The sequence below is a fragment of the Vombatus ursinus genome, unplaced genomic scaffold (genome assembly GCF_900497805.2).
Source record: "Vombatus ursinus unplaced genomic scaffold, bare-nosed wombat genome assembly UNPS02014772.1, whole genome shotgun sequence".
Classification (NCBI taxonomy): domain Eukaryota; kingdom Metazoa; phylum Chordata; class Mammalia; order Diprotodontia; family Vombatidae; genus Vombatus; species Vombatus ursinus.
In genome coordinates this window covers 30,662,478-30,681,482 of record NW_020954550.1, presented here as the reverse complement: position 1 = coordinate 30,681,482, position 19,005 = coordinate 30,662,478, and the positions used below count along the sequence as shown (strand labels likewise).

The 19,005-nt window shown below is 38.6% G+C and overlaps 1 protein-coding gene across 4 annotated transcripts in view; it reads right to left on the bottom strand.

Annotated features, from left to right (window-relative positions):
• PAIP1 (poly(A) binding protein interacting protein 1) overlaps positions 1–18,177 on the bottom strand; it is a 40,481-nt gene extending 22,304 nt beyond the window's left edge. Inside the window, exons 1-5 of one of the 4 annotated variants that reach the window (XM_027863613.1) lie at positions 18,035–18,177; positions 15,886–16,052; positions 10,997–11,185; positions 3,147–3,259; positions 581–692 (exon numbers count right to left, since the gene is read on the bottom strand). In XM_027863613.1, coding sequence (XP_027719414.1) covers positions 581–692; positions 3,147–3,259; positions 10,997–11,185; positions 15,886–15,987 — 516 coding nt within the window. In that variant the 5' untranslated portion in view covers positions 15,988–16,052; positions 18,035–18,177. The other 3 variants (XM_027863612.1, XM_027863611.1, XM_027863614.1) reach the window with 3 other exon arrangements.
• Positions 18,178–19,005: the final 828 nt, after the last annotated feature.

The following is a 19,005-nucleotide window of genomic DNA, read 5'->3' as shown; positions in this document are numbered from 1 at the left end:
GAAATACAGAGAGATAGACAGGAGTTTGATTGTGAAAAGCTTCAAGTGACAGGCAAATAGTATGTGCTATTTGTTAACAGTGGGAATTGCCCAATTCAATATAGATGAAACTAATCATGATATAATAGTTATTGATCCAAAAACACAGTGCAAGAGAAACACTGAATAAAAATGACTTTCAATTCAATTTTGGCTGCTATATGCCATGATGAAATATTAAGACCTTTTATAGTAGAACACTTTCAAAGAATATATACCCCCAATATTTTCCAACTAATTGCAATTTTAATCAATGAATTATTTTGTCAAGGTAACATTAACATAAAAAGCTTCCACTGTCTGTCTTAGGTGAAGCACAACGATCTGCTTTACTTAATAATCATAATCAACACAAATTAATTTTACAGTTACCTTTAACCTTTAAAAATATTGGAGAAATAATTATGACTATTATTCCAAATTCCTTTGGAAAATGTTGCCTCCTAAATTATTTTTTAAAAACAAAATGACTAATACAAAAATTAATCAATAATTTAAAAGTTTTCAAGATAGATCAATAAGAAGAATTGTGCTTTCTTACCTCCAGGTTAAGGTAAAGTTCACCCAAGAAGAGCACAAAGGAATGAAATCGTTTTCTGGTAGCCTCATCTCCTTTTGCAGCCTGATCTTTGTTTTCATACTCAGTTCGACATCTAACAGACACACATAAACACAGATAAAAAACTCCCAAGATTTTAAAATGCTTTCTTAAAGTAACTTCTGAGTTTCATATTCTCACAAAATCAACTATAAAAGAATTAGAAAATGGCCTTAAAAATGTGTATGTATATATATATATGTGTATATGTGTGTGTATGTGTGTATATATATATGTATATATGTAAAAATATACACACACCCCAATTCAGCAAAGATGGCAGTAAAACACATTCCTATAAAACCATCTACTTAAACTCAAAAAATTCAACACACCTAAGTTCTATATGCACAAGGTACTAATCTAAGTGCTAGGAATACAGAGACAGAAACAATTGCTGTTCTCAAGCTGCTTTAATTCTATTAGGGGAGGAGGAAAAACATAGATATGGCAATATAAAGTGCTATTAAGCACAGGGGTTAGGTAAAGATGTCATGTAGAAGGGACCGGAGTTGTGCTTTAAAGATCGGGACTCTATAACAAAGATATGAGGAGTAAGTGCATTTCAGGCATGGAGGACCACTTGTGGGAAAGCACAGAGGCAGGAAATCTAATGCCAGGCAAGGGGAATGGCTAACAGGCCTGTCTGTTGGGAATGGAGAAGCAGGCAAGGTAGATGGGAGCCTGATCGTGAAAGGCAGGCCAAGGACCTTATATTTTATACCACAAGTAATAGGAGGTGGGGGTGAATTTAGTTTATGTTTTAGGAATCACAATTTGGCAGCTGTGTGGAAAGTAGAATGGAGAAGAGATGAGAAAAATGGAGACCAGTGAGGATGTTGTTGGGACTTCAGACTGAGCACATTTAAAGCTTAAAGTATCCTCTTTTCCCCCAAACTGGTTCAAATACATATTACTATACAGGAAAAAAAGTCCTCCAATTCAATCTATTGCTGAGGAAAGGACTTAAGACAGTTGACCATGCCCAAGGCACGATGGACACTGGGAAGACTAAATTAACCTGCCTTTCACCGTACTTTCCTGACTCCTCTGACTGCCAACCTTCCTCATAGTGACTAGCAACCTCAAAGTTTATTCAAGTTTAAAACTCCACAGGTTGATTATAGTGGTCTAGCATAAATCTTTCCTGACTCTTCCCCATTCTATACATTTTCTTCAATACTGCAAAGATCCTTGATTTCACTTGTGTGGGCACTTCCTCCAGAACAACCTCCCTACAATGTAACAGACAATCCTTCAAGAGTTGCTGTAGTCAAAAAATTCAGTCCTTCAGCCAATTTGGAGTCAAGTCTCTCTGATTTTAGTTAAGGTAATCCCCAAATGACAAATATTTAGTCCACATACAGCCTATTGCCAGATACACATTCAAAGCCTTCTGAGATTTGTCAGAGCTTGTGCTTGTCTAGCATAATCTCTGAAAGCTTAGGCTTCTCTATCCCACAGTGACACATCAGAATAGTACTTTAGTGGAAGGAAGTCCTATGTGCATAAATGAAAAAGCTCAGTCCCCTTAAAAAGTTCCTCCTTTCATACCTAAGTTTGTTTTACTTGTGAATAAATCTGTTCTATTTAAAAGCCAGGGAATTTTAATTTATTAACCTTTATTACATCTTAAAAGTAAAAATTTCAAAGCAAAAATTCAAATTGACAACCTCCTATTTTCAACCCATTAGCATACTGTCAGGAGAGTCTTTCAATAGATGGTTTCTCAAACTTGCAGTGTAAATAGCCCTCTTCTCTTACCCCTAGAGACTTCTACACACTGGACAACATAGCAAATTTAATAAAAATGTTTGTAATATGCTACCAGTGATTTTAAGTACATTAATGTTAAAAGTTAAACTATATGCTTATATTAAAGAACTTTAGAGGGAAATTTTTAAATAAAAGTTTGGAATTGTAAAAATTAATTTTATTTTTCTTTTAGAAGAGGTAAGTAGCTTGTGCAGATTAGGGAGTGGGGGCAGGATAACTAACCCCCAACTATGTATATATGGTCTAGGTCGGCTGGGCTTTAAGAGTTTCACTCTGTCATCTGGTCTTACATACCCCTTACAAAGTACAACAAAGTTGGGTACATCAAGTGAGTAAGAATAAAGGATCACAAGTGAACATTACAACAGGTGAGTAAGAAACAAAAAGGATGTAATCCCAAGGCTGATTTAAATGCCAGTAATTTAAAAGGTTTTTTTTAAGGTTCACAAGGTTTTATTTTTTTAAATTTAAATTTTATTAATTTGTTTTTCGTTTTCAACATTCACCACCATAGCTTTCGAGTTTTAAATTTTCTCCCCCTCCCTCCTCCCCTCCCTTCCCAAGATGACGTGCAATCTGATACAGGCTTTACATTCCTATTAAACATATTTTCACATTAGTCATAACATTACTGACATTATTCACATGACATTAGTCACAATTTAAAAGTTTAAGGTTAAAATAAAGGAGGCATGGAAGAAGAACTTCATGTATTTCATACATTTTCCCTTACCTTTTAAGTAGTAACTGCCGGAAATTTCCACTTTGTGGACTAATGGTTAGATGATGAGACAAATAATTACACAGCCTTGCTCCCATGTAAGAGAAGTGTGGTACAGTTGTGGCCTTTTGATAGAAAATTGGAATACAGTAATTTTTACATGAAACAAGCAAAATAGGTAAATTAATATTTTTAAAAATCCTTAATGGCAACAAAATGAGGAGTAAATGCACATAAGAAATTGATGTATTTCACCTTAAAGAGTTGGCTATATTATATTATTAAGCAAACAAATCTCCAACCGTTTCTGTTTGGATTAAGAAAATGGCCTTCCCCCAGTGGGAAGTGGGCTTCTTAATGCAGCCAATTCAAGAAGAAAAACAAGCTTTAAATCAACTTTTAGGCGGACCTGTAATAAAAAAGTATAAATACCCAATGCTCAGTAAAATAGTGTGTTCAAAGTCGACCAAGTTCAAGCCAATTAGAATACCACAGTGATGCCGGAAACGACTTATCTTTTAAAAAAATCCTTTTCAGTTAGGTGTGATAGCACAAGCCTGTAATCCCTTCTACTGAGGGAGGATGAGGCTGGTGTGTTGCTCGAGTTAGGGAAGTTCTGAGCTGCAGAAGGGCTAAAGGAAAGTATAATGAAACCATATTCATACTGGTCAGTAAATCACAATCTTTAATAATTTATATATAAAAATCAGTAGGAATTTTTAAGTTACAAAGACCTTTTAACAAAGAACTCTACTCAAATCCCAAGAAATAGAAATAAATGTTCCACCCACTTGAAACTTCTAAAAAGCCTTATATAATTAATGCTATATGACAAAATTTACCATGTTAAAAGAAAAAGTATATATTGTTGAAAGTTATGTTTTCTGTAGGGCAACATTATATAGGTTAACATAATGAGTTGGGATAGGAATCCTGGTTTCCGTTACCAAATTTCAGTTCCTTAACTGCTTAATGTCTCAAATTTCCTCATCTGTATTAAAATACTTTTTATAAGTGTTTTGCAAAATACAACATGTTATATACTATATTAGACATATACGTGTAATACATACATAATTATACAAAATTAAGATATATTTTAATTGTATGGGCCAGATTTTACATAAATAGATTGGTTATTTTCATCTTCAGGAAAACTTTTTTTAAACTCACGTTCTGAAGGCTCACATCCAGAAAAGCACATTAGGACAATCAACTCCATATTTAGTTTAGAACACAGTCCTTGGTTTTAATGACCAATGAGAGAGCACATTCTAAATTTCTATCTTTGTCATCTTTGGTCTAACAGAAGACTGAAATGATTCCTGGCTTTTTTCATTATCTCAAAGCAAGCAAATAATTCCTTCATTGCTTTCAATCACTTAGGTTTTCTTGAATCAGAAGGTAGAAAAAATTGTAACTGCTCTTTGATGTTTCACTTAGATTTTTTTTAGATCTAGTTGCCTGATCCTGGGGTTCAGTTATCCAATTGTGAGGTTACTGAAAGTGTATATGAGAAATCACTTTCAATTTCCAAATAATAGGTAAAAATTGTAAATAAAATTTCAACATAGCATGGTTAATGCAAACAAGTTAATCATATTCCTCACACTAATATTATAAAGCCATTCTATTGTATTACTTTTGTAAAGAACAAAACGTCCTCTCTACAGGTTAATTTTGATAACCATGTAAACCAGTAATTTATTGTGATCCTTTACAATTTTCCTTTGAAACTATTAAAGGCCATGCATAAATACACACATGAAAATGGCTAAGTGGAAAGATTGTTTCTTGTTGATGGGTAAGATGGGAATTGAAATAAAATAAGAAAAACAAGATTTAGGAATAACTAAACTTTTAGTAAAGAAAAAGAGTTTTGCCTTCCAATCTACTGGATTCAGAAATTAATCTATTTAAAGTTACTTAAGAAAGCCATTTTACTGCTGTCATTAGTACATCCCAAGTTCTTCCTGTTGTCAAGGAAAGTTGGACAGTGTCATTTTGTTGTCTCTAATTAAGAGGGTGAACTCTATGTCTCTGCTCTTGGGAGTTTTTTACCTATTTTTATCCCTAGCGGTTAGCACAGTGCTTGGTCCACAGCAAGCACTTAATAAAATGCCTTTTTATTCATTTATTTACTCATTACCACATCAGTACTGAAGTTAACAACTGCCACAATTTTGGCAACTGCATCCAAGAGAACTCTAGATCTAGCTTTGCAAAGCTATAGGGAAATCATTGGCAATTCTATTTTTGGCTACACACACAGTTCTTCTTCTAGTTGGCAGAGTAACTACAGTACTCAAAAGCAGTAAATTAGAGTTACTATTAGTATCTCTCCTACTAATACCTAGTATTAGAGACCGTAATACAAACAAAACTATGCACCAATTCTCTTTGAAGGTATTTTGTTTACAATCAGTATTTCTTAACATCAGCTGTCCTAATTCACACAGTCATACTAAAAAGAACACATTTTTAAAGGAAAAACAAAACAAAAAGGCACAATGTGGCACCTTTCTCATTAATATTTCAATGTTATAACTGAATAAATTCATGAATGAAACTTTTATTGAGCACTACTACATGCAAAAAGCACTGTACTAAGTGCTGGAAATACAAAGAGAAACGTAAGACAGTCTCTCCAGGAGCTCACATTCTAATACAATATATATGAAAGGTTTCAACTACAAGTTAGATGGAAAGGTCTAATGGTCCTTAGTGTGCAGTGGCAAAGCAAATAGTACTGTCACTTCTACGATAAAAATCCTAAGAGTTTCTAAAAATGAACCATTTCATAGTGCCAAGGACTTTGGAGGCAAGAACTGTATTTTCAATTGATGCAACTGTGGAACCTGATGGAACAATTCCCAAGCTGTATCTCTACAGGTGCTATTTTCTAGGATTATGGCCTTGTACACTGGGTCACCACTGAAGATTGTTTTTCCCTCCGTTACCACTTCAAAGAATTGGTCCATTAGCCTCTTTCTCTTATTTGGGGTACACTAACTGGTAGATAACCACCAAACTCTAAGGCCTAACCTGGGGTGAGTGCACTGCTCTGCAGCTGACTGGTTGGTTTTCTTTAGTGAGTTTTTCTATTGACAATTATCAACAAATCATAAGCTATGCAAGAGCTTAGCAATAGGCTAAACACTCAATGAATGTTTATCAATTTGGAAAGTTTGCCTTTTTAACTTAGCATGACAGAATCTTAGTGTAGCAAGGGTCAAGTGTAGTCTAAGTATTCATGAACTCAAAAAAACTATTTCAACATAAATGATATCCTTTGCAATTCTATATTTTACTTTATATATTTAAAAACATTCTGAGAAGAGGTACATAGGCTTCACCAGACAGACAAAAGGGGACCCATAATCAAAAAAACTGTTTAAGAACTCCGGATCTAGTCTAACTCTTTCATTTTGCAGCTGAGAAAACTGCTGCAGGTAATAAGTACGAAAGCTGAGATTTGAACCCATATCCTGACTACAAATCTGGAATTCTTTACATCACACCATACCATACATCTCTTACTATATCATCATGATGCATATCATCCTCCTTCCCTCCTCTCCCCGCCCCCAACTCCCAATTCTTTTACATCATTTAAACTTTTTATGATTAGGAAGTAAAAAAATGTTCCCCCTCTCACTGGTATTGCTAGGTGGTAAAAGATAGGAGAGAGGGCATCAGAGACCTGGTTTTAGTTCTAGCTCTGCCATTATATGACTACAGTCAAGTCACTGTCTTTAAGCCTACTTCTTCACCTGAAAATGAGGATTCTACCATTTGGAACAACTATCTCACAGGGCTTCTCCAAAGAAACTGTACAACACTCCTTAAGTTTAAATTATTACTTTAAATTAGTTGTTTATGTACAAAATACCTTCAAAGATGCTACTAGCACTCTACAAACTACTGTAGTCAAGCAACATCTTCAGTGACTTCTCTCAGCAAGAGCCTACATATTTTACATCAGAATATTCTTACAAAATTTTGAATGCTTTTCCTACATAAAATTTAAACTTAATTTTTGAAAATATTCATGGACCTAGCTCAAGATAATAAAAAAAGAACACTCTGCCCCTATAGCCATATAGTCTTACAAAAGCTAAAAGCCAGCATTTATATTTACTGCTTTAAGGTTTTGCAGAGTACTTTACATATGTTATCTAATGTGATCCTCAGAACAATCCTCAGTGCTATTATTATCCTCATTTTGCAGATGACAAAATTAGGCTTAGAGTTTAAGTGACTTGTCTAGGGTCACACAGGTAGTAAATATTTGATGAGGGATTTGATGTCAGGACTTCCTGACTTCAATCCAGCACTATTCCAACTACACCACCTACTATCTAAAGAATAGGTGAAACAGGGGGCAGCTAAGTGGCGCTGTGGATAGAGCACCAGCCCTGGGGTCAAGAGGACCTGAGTTCAAATTTGGCCTCAGACACATAATACTTCCTAGCTGTGTGACTCTGGGCAAGTCACTTAACCCCAACTACCTCACTAAAAACAAAAACAAACAAAAAAAAGAATAGGTGAAATAGGAGCTAAGTTTTGATTCTTCTATCTCATTTACTTAGTGTTCCTCCATTTTCAATCCTTTCAGACCTTAAAAATTCAGAAAAGCTGATTTCTCTATACAAATCTTTCTGAGGCACACTACCTGGAATTCCAAACGTGTACCAGGAAAAGGGATCCAAAAATTCTTGCCATGGTTTCTCTTATTTCTAAGACTACAGAAGTATAAATATGCTTTGTTTGCTTCTTGACCTAATTTTCCTCCATTTCATAAGAATCTTTCATATTTAAAATTAAAGTAACATTGAAATCTTTTGGAAAAGACGCTATTTCGGGGTTGGGGTTAGGAGGGTGGAGGTGCACTCCTGTAACCTCTGCAAAGGCTGGCAAATAGATTGAGATAGGGAAGTAGTGAGCTGTAGTAGGGCTAACGCTGACTGGCTGTCTGAATTAGAGATGATATCAATACAGTGAGCTTCAAGGAAGGACTACCAGGTTGCTTAAGAGTGAAACAGCTTAGATCAGAAACAGAGGTGGTCTGTGCTTCTGTGCTGATCAACAGTGTGTGGCTGCTGCACTTTTGGCATGGGCAAAAGAGAGAGACCAAATCTCAAAAAAAATTTTTTTAATCAAAAATAAATAAAAGGAAAAGACTACTTAGTCAAAGCCTGGAACATAGTTAGGCATTTAGTAAATGTTTTTCTGTTCCCCCCACTAGCCTTAAATAAATTCCTATTTTTAATTTCACCACGGTTTTATTGCTATGTTATTTCATTTATAATAGAGCTACCATAAGGCCCAATTGTAAAAAGTTAAAAACTAGGGGAAAATGGTCTTTCTAGATAATAGTTTTATGTGACTTAACACAGCACTTTTTATCTCTTGCATGGTTTTTAAACTTATTTTGTTTTGTACTAGTAATTTGTGTACTGGTCTTACCTTTCCTAGTAGATGACAAATTCTTTTAGGGCAAATATTATGGCTTGCTCATTTCTGAGACAGTGCCTCTAGCATAATGCAGAACTCAGAATAACTAGTTGAATGAAGGCTTTATTTTTCCCTAGCGGACTAAAAACTGCAATATTTTTAGGTACTGTGCTTTAAGTCTGCTCTTAATTTGCCATACATTCTTAATTGGTCTTGATAGGTGAACAATACTCACAAATAATCCAAACTGTTTGTAAGGTATAATATCTCCCCCATCACTTCTTTTACCAGGGCTGCTATAAATTGGCAAAAGTGAATAACCTAATTTTAATTACTTTTATTTTTCTTGTCTACCATTAGAAGTAAGAAGACATACCTATCTCTTTACAATGAAGTGATGGACTAATAAGCAAAACTGGATACATATTTTTGGACAGGGCTAATATGGGGATTTTCTTTGCTTATGTAAGAGTTTAGGGTATCACAGAGAAAAAATAAATACTAGATAATTAAAAATAAAGTTTAATAGATTTTTTAAAAGTAAGCAAAGGATAAGGACAGAAGATCAAATAATCCACAAATTTTATAATCTCTTATAATCTTAGAGGACATTGATTTTATCATTATATGTCATATCTATGAAATGAAGCTAGGAATATAACTTGACTTTGACAGTCCCTGAAAACACTTAGTAAGAAAATAAATACTAATAGGTTAACACACTGGAAAACATTTTTAAAAGACTCATTTTCCACCAAGTAGAAACGAAAACTTTGGCAACTAAAAAAAAGCCATGGAAGTGGTTTTTTTTTTTTTTTTTACCCTTAACTTGTCTCATGGTCTTTGATTAATAAGCCTGGAGAGGAACTTCTGGGTGTTATGATGAAGAATGGATAATACAGCAAAGCAAGGGAGACAGAACAATATTATGGCTCTAATTAGAATGGCATCTTCTTCCAAAGCTGTGTTTTTCACAAAGACCATCCACCATCAGTAGGCTCTGCAGCCTAAGTTGTTTTTTCAGTAGACATGATGGAATGCTATGAAGCTTCTATTCTCTTTCACCCAATTCCCTGTGACTAACTACATTCATTTACAAGATTCCTGGCTCGTTAAGGGTAAATGCTGTGCCTATCAAACTCTCTCTGAAGCTAATTATCACTACACAAGAATCATATCCAAAACTCTGTTCCTACCAGTCCAAACTGAATTTATCAGCTAAAATAATCATCAACTATTTTTTCCACTGATATAGAAAGACCTATGCCAATATGTGGAAAAATACTAAACACAAAGAAAATATAAGTTTTCTGTTCATATTATGAACATTTTGAGCAAAAGTCTAGAACCTTAAAAAACCCAGAAGTTTTATAATAATAAGAGCTACCATTTATGTAAGGTTTACAAAGTAGTTTGTATGTCACCTTATTTGAGTCTCACAATGACAGGTGAGATAGGTACTATTATCACCCCAATTTTACTGATAGGGAAATTGGGGCAAATAGCTTGAATAGGATAACACAATTAGTTTAAAATGTCTGTGGTGGGAACTGAACTTAAATCTCCCTGACTCTACATCCAATGATCTATCTGCTGTGCCACCTAGCTGCCTAACAAATTTTAGGCTAAATGGTATAACATTAAGAGCACAGAAGATCAAAGGTGTAGAACTGGTAATTGCTTTATTTCACAAATGAGAAAACAAAGGCTCACAGGACTTAAGTGACAAGCCCAAGATCACATAGTAAGTAAATTGGAAAGCCAGTATTTTAATTTAGTTGTCTCACCTCAAATTCAGCAGTTCCACTATATCACACTGCCCAATGAAAAAACATTTTTAAATGACTGTTAAATATTTAGTTCAACTAAATATGTTGAAAAGTTTCTAAATTCCACTTCATTGTAGAAGCTGATTAAGAACATTGATTGTAAGCTTAATATTTTTATATTAAAAACTATTTTACAGGATTTTATTACCCTGGCTTTTACTCAAGTCCCTATCGATGACATGGGGGGTAAGAGGACAGGAGAAAAAGGAGGAGGAAAAGGTAATGGTTATAAGGTTCATGAGGTCAGAGACTGTTGTATTTATTAAATTTTTTTCCCTAGACTTACTGTTTCTGCATGTTCTCACTCTTATTTCAATACTGCTGTATAATCTAAGTCAAAGAAGAGAAAAAGTAAAGAGATACCATTTATTTCTAAATTTTATAGGTAAAAGGAAGTGGGCAGGAAGAGTCCTCTCATCAATGCAATTTAATGCAACTCCACAATCACAAAAAGGTAAAATAAGCATAGGCTATCCATTAAGCCTCTCACGAACTGGACATTACCGATTTCCTCCAGGCTCCAAGGAAGCTATACTTAAAAGATCAAATGATATCAAACCAAACTATAGAACATACCTGCTGGTAGATGAGTTCCACAAGGTCTTGCAAAGCATCATCAGTAGTGACCCAGCCTTTAAGAGTCTCTGCAAATTGATCAATTTCAGTTTCAAAACTTCCTGGCTGTTCTGTAAGGTGATTCAAAAAGTCCTGTACATATTCTGTAAGAGTAGGATAACCATCACATCCATCTTCATAGGAAGAATCCTACAAGATATAATCATACACACACACACACACACACACACACACACACACACACACACACACACACACACACACACGAAATTCATGAGTAAATCTCAGGTAATCCCTCTGGCAATGCAAACTACAGATTTCTCTACCACTTAGAATCTGACTTGGCCAACACAGCCAGTATGTGTTGAGGCAAGACCCCAGGTCTTCCTGGCTTCCATACCAGCTCTCTAATTATTCCACTGAAATGCCAATTATCAGAATCTAAGAAATTATTTTTATATAACTTTAGGGAAGATCTCTAAAGGCTAACAATGAACTACCAAAGTATTGATTTTTAAGTTCTCTTCCCTAAAAGTTAGTATTTCTTAATTTAACCCAAAATAAACTCAAAAACCTGCAGTTTGAGGGGTGAAAAAGCTACGTTTAATAATACTTTCCAGAGCAGCTAGGTGGCAGAGTGGATAGAGCACCGGCCCTGAAGTTAGGAGGATCTGAGTTCAAATCCGGCCTCAGATCAAACACACGACACTGACTAGCTGTGTGACCCTGGGCAAGTCACTTAACCCCAATTGCCTTAAAAAAAAAAAAAACCTTACGAAAGACGCTATATGCAGTAGAAATCATAGGCTATAAAATCTGGATCTAAAAATAATGTCTTTTAAAGAACCTCTAAAGCCAATTTTGTTAAATCTACTTTTAAAACTATAATTTTGAACAATTTTCAAATAGTCCTTACAGATTCACTATATGACCAAAACTGTTGGGAAAACTGAATAGCAGTCTGGTAGAAATTAGCTTTGGATCAATACTTCAAACCATATACTATACAAAGATAAGCTCCAAATGGATACATGATAAAGATATTAAAAGTCACATTAAATATATTAGAGGAGCAAATAAATTATCTTCCTAGATTTGTGGATAAAGAAACAGTTCATGAACTGATTAAGTGACAGGATTACACAAGATAAAATAGATAAACTTCATTATATAAAATTTAAAAGTTTTTGTATAACCCATTTAGTAAAAATTAGAAGAGAAACAGATAACTGGGAAAACAAATCCTTGCAACATGTTTCTCTGATAAAAGTCTCACTTTTAAGATATACATAAAGATGTGATTCAAATTTGTAAGACTAAGAGTCACTTCCCCAATAGATAAATGGTAAAAGGATATAAATACATAGCTTTTAATGAAAGAAATTTAAGCTATCAAAGTTATATAAAAATACTTTAAAACACTAATAATTACAGAAATACAAATAAAAAGCAACTTTGAAGTTCCACCTCACCTCTATCACACCAGAAAAAATGACAAATATTGAAGGAGACGTATACTAGGGCACCTTACTGTCTGTGAAACGGTCCAGCCAATTTGAAAAATAATTTGGAATCAGGCCCAGAAATCTACCAAAATGTGCATACTCTAACCCAGCTATACCACTACTAGGCCTATACACCACTGAAATTAAAGCAGAAAAGGTTGCATATGTTACAAAATATTTATAGCAGCTCTTTTTATGGAAGCCAAAAAATGGACACTAAGGGATTTTCTTATTACAGGAACTGCTGAACAAACTGTGATATATTAATGTACTGTAATTTTAAGTGGACGATTTCTGAGGAAGATGGGAAGTCCATTATAAAATAATGCAAAGTGAAAATAACTATGAAAACAATTTATATAATGATAATAACATTACAGAGAAAAACAATTTTCAGACTTTAGAACTTTGATCAAAAAATTGATATATCATAAGTTCAAAAGAATGAAGATCAAACAAATCACTCACCTCCTGAAAAAATAATGAAATTAAAATATAGAAAGACACATAAATTTTCAGACATTGTAATGTGGGAATGTGTTCTGCTTGATTATGAAGCTATGTAATTAAGGAATTAAAAAAAATTCTTCAATGGAGGGTAGGAGTAGGAGGGACAAATTAATTTTAAAAAATACTTGTTGAAATTTTTTTTATACATCCTTACACATTTAAGCTTCCCATTCATAAAAACACATGATTATCTATTACAAGGTCTTCTCTGCATAACTTAACAACAGTCCATCCCTAGTGTTAAATCTTATTTCAAAACAAAGTAATAAAACTGGTAGGTAAGCAATTCAGTATCCAAATGCCAGATATATTTAATTCACAAATTAAACAACTTTAAAAGAAGCAGCAATGAGATCTGCAATCTACTATCAACTGATCAGATGTAGTAAAAATATAAGAACTCTTTCCAAATTCATTTGTACAGTAGTGTCAAGATTAATGAAGAAAGAATGGCAAAGGGTTCCTGAATATATTGATTCCCAAAAAGGTAAGTGGTAATTTGGGGATGAGAGAAAGGAGGATGGTTTTATTACTATAAAAGAACTTCAGGTTGGTACAAAAAAAACCTGCTAATTCAGGGAATTTCTGTAATCAAAATAAGGCAGATTAAGTCACGGGGCTAAAGGAAACTAGTTACTACTTGAAGTTGAGGCTTCAGCATGGCTGCAGTGCAAGAGATGACTTCCTCCCTCCGCCTCCAGCGACCATAAAGACTCTGGTGGAAGAATGAATTAGCAAATAAGAAAAAAATGGTGCCCCCTCCCCCAATCAGATTACAGAAGTCTGGACTCTTGAGGAAGTAACAAGACTGTGATGGAAGAATGAATTAGTAATTAAAAAGAATGACCCCCAAAAAATCAGATTACAGGAGAAGCCTAGATTCTTGAGCAAGTAATTTGGACTCCCAGGACCTCAGTTTTTTCATCTGTAAAATAAGGAGGTTAGACAAGATGATCCCAAAGCTCCTTTACGGCCCTAACAGTTACTAATTCTAGGGTCTGGAAGAGATTGATCAATGCTTTCAGTCAAATGTAACTTAATGATGAGACCTGTTCTATAGGTAGTTTTTAACCCAAAATTCACTTCTACTGCAGCAAAAATTTCACATACCTCAGAGCCAGTGATGCCCTGGCAAGCTGGGCAGTTCCATGCCTTGGGAGTCATTTGTGCTATGCATCAAACATATGAGGGTAGCAGGACCAGTCAAGTGCAGGTTAGAAATAAATTCCCTCTACTAACACAGACCAGTATTTTGTCTGCAACTTACAATCTTACAGAGTTGCCTAGAGCAGTGGTGTCAAACTGAAGGCCTGAACCAGATTTAAAATATAATTGGGAAATGTTTAACAATATAAAACAATACAATATAGATGAATTAATTTGTGGTTTTATTTTAATTTGACACCATTAGTATAGAGTACTGAGAGGTTAAGGGACTTGCCCAAAGTCATAGCCAGTATCTGTCAAAGACAGAACTTGAACCCAGGTCTTCCTGGCTTCTAGTTCACAGCTCTGTAGCCACTACCCAATGCTATTTCTCTGCTAAGGTGTAAGTGTAAAATGAACATTATGGGAAAAAGACTGAACTCCTAGAGGAGAAATTCACCACTTTTTTCCCTTGTTATGAATGACTAAAACCCAAGTTCTCTTACAACCCTTCAATAGCTTCCTTTTGTATTTTGTGCAACAAATAGTTTCTGAGAAGTCTTACATGTCTACTCTCACCTGTGCTAATACTTACACAGAGACTACCTTCCACTTTCAAATCCTCTAGGACAGATCAGCTTGTGTTCTTTTTGTCTCCCCACACTTATTTCCTTCCTTTTCTACCTCATTTTTTCCTCATATTTGAATTTTTCCGAGCCACCAAACTAAATCCTCTTTAGTTCTATAATCTAAGAACGAACTTCCTTTATATAGAACTTTTAACATTTCCAAATTGCTTCCCTCACAATGCTTTGAGATAGGTATTACATTTTGCAGATTTTGCAGAAACAGAAGCTCTGAAAACTTAAAGGACTTACTCAAGGTCACATAGCTACTAAGTGAAATGGCCAGAAGCTGGGATCAACTATTCTTTAACCCATTTAACTTAATCATTTCTTCCCATTTCTCTTTAACTAAAATCTTTTTTCATTAAGAGATTGTAAATTTTTTTATAAACTGTTAGTAGTGTTTCTAGTACTATGTTGTCTTTGCTTGCTGTAAATCCTAGATGCCTGCAGCTTTTGTATTTTTGTAATCTTGATACAAAAAAAAAAGACTTAAAAGGGAAAAAGAAAAAAGTACAGTATTTTTTCCACATATGCATTTTAAAACATGTTTTTATGTGTTAGTGAAAGGTGTCATATTTGAATGCGTTTATACTTAACTTAAAATGCATCAATTTCAGGGTACTTAATCACTCCATTTCTAAAGCCCTATCCTCATTTTTGGTTAGTCAAATAGTCAATTAAAGATCATTAAACAAACCAAAACATGCCATATTCATTTTTGCATACATTAAGAGTTCTAGCACTAAAAACATTTAATTTTTGCATATGACACAATTATCAATAGAGACCTAAAAACATACTGATTTTCCATTTCCCCTCATATTTTCTACAACTTCCTGAGGTTCATTTTTCTGAAATATAATACAGTTAAAGTCATCTTTAAAACCTTTAAGTAGATGTGCACTTAAACTACCTCTATAAATTCAACCCTGAAATATTTTACTATCACAAATGATAAAAAAAATTCATTATTTTCTTTACAGATAAACTCCAAGTGTATATATAAGAAATCCTTCACATGTATAAAGATGCTGAAGATATATGCGAAAAGTCAGTAACTATCACAAAGCTAAATCAAACAAAAAACGCCGATACTTACTGTATAATTAGAAGTGTAACCTGATGGATAAAATTCTGGGGCATTCACGGACAACTTCGAAGACATTAACACAGGTGATACAACCACCTGGGGTTTAGCCATTGCTGAAGTACGCGGGGAAATTTTATCCTGCGAGCTAGGTGGAGCTCTCGTAGGCTTCGGATGTTCTAAGAAAGAACAGAGAAAGATATTAACTCTTTAAATTCCTTTGTGATACTGCTTACAACAGAAAAGCCTCGGACGGAATCTTCCTTTTTAAAAGTTACAACGAACAACAAAAAGTACGGCCATTTCTAAGGAAGAAGTGAAAACCCTTAAGAAAAGCTGCCTATGTCCAAGTAGCTTTAGCAGCGCTGTACTGCCCCGCTGCCCAAAGAAAATGCTCAGGACATTGGGGGAGGGGGCTGGGATCAAGGGGGGTTAGTACCCGGCTCTCTTCCAAATAAGAGGGGGCTGGCTTTTTTCCTCCCCTTCCAGCGGAAGCGCTCGGGGGCCCGAACCCGGCCCTGCCCGGGGAAGCACAAAGGCGCCCCGCCGGCTTTTTTCCCGTCCCTCCCCCGCCCCCCCCAAAAACCTCAAACCATAAAAAGTCATCGAAAAACAAGGCTCCGGGTGGACAAGGGACAGAAGGGGGAGGCGGGCCGCGGCTGCTCACCGAGCCCGTGCCCCGTCCAGGGCGCTCGGAGGAGGGGAGCGGACGGTGTCCGGGTCGGGGAGAGGAGGGGCAGGAAGGGCCGAAGCTTCCCCCGCCGCTGTGTACCTGCGGGAGGCCCGCCCGGGGGCGGCCGGTCGGGGGCGGCCGGGAGCTCGGGCAGGGCCCCGGGCGGAGGGGACGTCTTGGGCGGCCTCAGCGGCTCGGGGGGCGGGGGCTGCTGCTGCGGCTGCGGCTGCGGCCGCGGCCGCTCGCCCGGCTCCGCGGTCCCGCTGCTGCCGCCACCGCCTCCGCCGCGAAAACCGACGCCCTCGGGCCCGCCCCCTCCGCCTCCTCGGCCCCGGCCCCGGCCCTGGCCCCGACCAGCACCTGGGGCCCGGTCAAAACCGTCCGACATGCTCCTCCTCCGGCTGCCGCCGCCGCCGCCGCCGCCGCCGCTCCGGGAGGGAGGAGGGAGGAGAGAGGGAGCCGGGGCTGCGGAGCTGCGCTCTCGCCTCGGCCCGCCCCCCGCACGGCTCCGCCCCGCCCCGCTCGGGCCTCATGGAGGGAGGGAAGAGTAGGGGGCGGGGAGAGGGCCAAGCCAGCCGGGACGAGGAACCCCGAGGCAGCGGTCCGGCCCTGCACCCACCCGGCCCCTTCCCGCTTCGGCTCCGCCCCCCCGTCAGCGGCCCGGGCAGCTAGTCGAGGTCTCCCCCCGTGGGGGTCGGGGGGGCGACACGCGGCCACAGCGGCCCCGGGGGCCCGGGAGCGCCCCCGCGAGGGCCCGCGCCGCCCCGGGCTCCCCCTCCTCCGCGGGGAGGCTTGTTCACTTGGGACGCCCCGGCCCCGCCTCCCCAGGCTCATCTCCACCGCTCGAGGCACCGCCTCCGGCCGAGCCCCGGCCGTGTCCCCACGCCCCCCCCCCCAGCGGCCAGCTGACCTCTGCCCGAGGCCGCGCCCGAGAGTCGTCGGGGCCTCACCGAGGGACCCGGGGCAGCGGCTCCCTCGGGGCGGCGGCGGCGCTCGGCCGGCTCCGGACCGCAGGGGTGGGAGTGGGGATGGTGCTGAGGAGAAAAGGCGTCGCCTCACCCTGCCCTGACCGTGGCTCCCGCAGGGCTGAGCCCTCTCGGCGGACGCGGCGCGGTGGAGCCTCGCTCTCCTGACAGACCCCGGGTCGAAGCCACGGTTGTGAGGAGGGAGGGGGAAGAGCGGGGGGGGGAAGGGGGGGAGACCTGTTCACTCCGCGCCGCCGCCGGGGTTATCCGGGTGCGCGCTCCGCTCCCCAGGCGAGCACTTGGCGCTGTCGGAGCGCACGACCGCGCTCCCGCGCCCCGCCTCCCCGGCCCGCGCGGAGCGTGCAAGCAGGCATGCAGACAGACGGGAGAGCGGGCGAGCAAGCGGGCAGCGCCGGGAAAGGGACCCTGCGGCGCGTCCCTCCATCTCCCTCTCCTCGCGGTCTGCCTATTTAAAAAGTAAAAAGATAAATTCAGTTTAACAGAGGTAATACTCAGTTCTTACTGGGCTTGAGAGGGAAGAGAGTATTATAAATCTTAAGCCGGTGGAGACTTTAGGAATCACGTCGTGCAAACTCCTCTGGTAGTAGAAGAGGAAACTGAAGTATTCGGAGGCGACTTGCCCACGGTCATACTAGAGGCAGAGGGCCCCCCCCCTTCCCCGCCAAATTCCAGACCCCAAGGCTAGTGCACTTTGCACTGCACCCAGAGGGAAAGGCTGGGCAGGGAGTCCTTGCAGGAGCTCAGCCTCTGCTAAGAAACGAAACAGAAACTATTCTGAATCCTGCCGAGCCAGAAAGACCTCAGCCCCTTCTAGAAAAGAAACAGAAACCATTCTAAATGCAACCAAGGTCTTCCAGAAAAGAAGCAGGACCTCAGCCTCTTATAGAAAAGAAACAAAATATTCTGAATCCTGCTGGGCCAGCAGGATGTCAGCTTGTCCTCCTCCCCACCCCCCAGCCCTTCTACCCACCAAAAGGCAGAGGGGACCTTCTGAGTAATTATACTTGTAACTATTGTGATTTGAATTAAAGGGCAGGGCCATAGAAATACAGACTATTGTTCATAGTTTTTTTTTTTTGGAGTACAGACCTTATATTCTAGAAATAGACCTTTCAATGAAATTCCTATCTTCTTTACCATTTATTTGTTTCACCTTATTTACACATACAATATTGTGGGTGCCAAAGCACTGAGGTGCTTCAAGAGATGTGAGACTACTATAGGTAAGGCGAGAAAAATGAGGCATGATTTTTTATTCTTGTTGCTCTGTTGCTTACATTTTTATCACTAACTTTGATGGTAGGCCCTGTGTTTTAAGGGCAAATGGCAACACTGCTTAGATGAGTAATGAAAGGAGATTAGAGGCACGTCCTCAAGCATTGTCAGTCATGTAATCATGTGAACTTGTGAAAAAGACCTTTATAAATTACCGTCCAACAACACTTCTACTTGCCATTGTAAATTCAAGAAAAC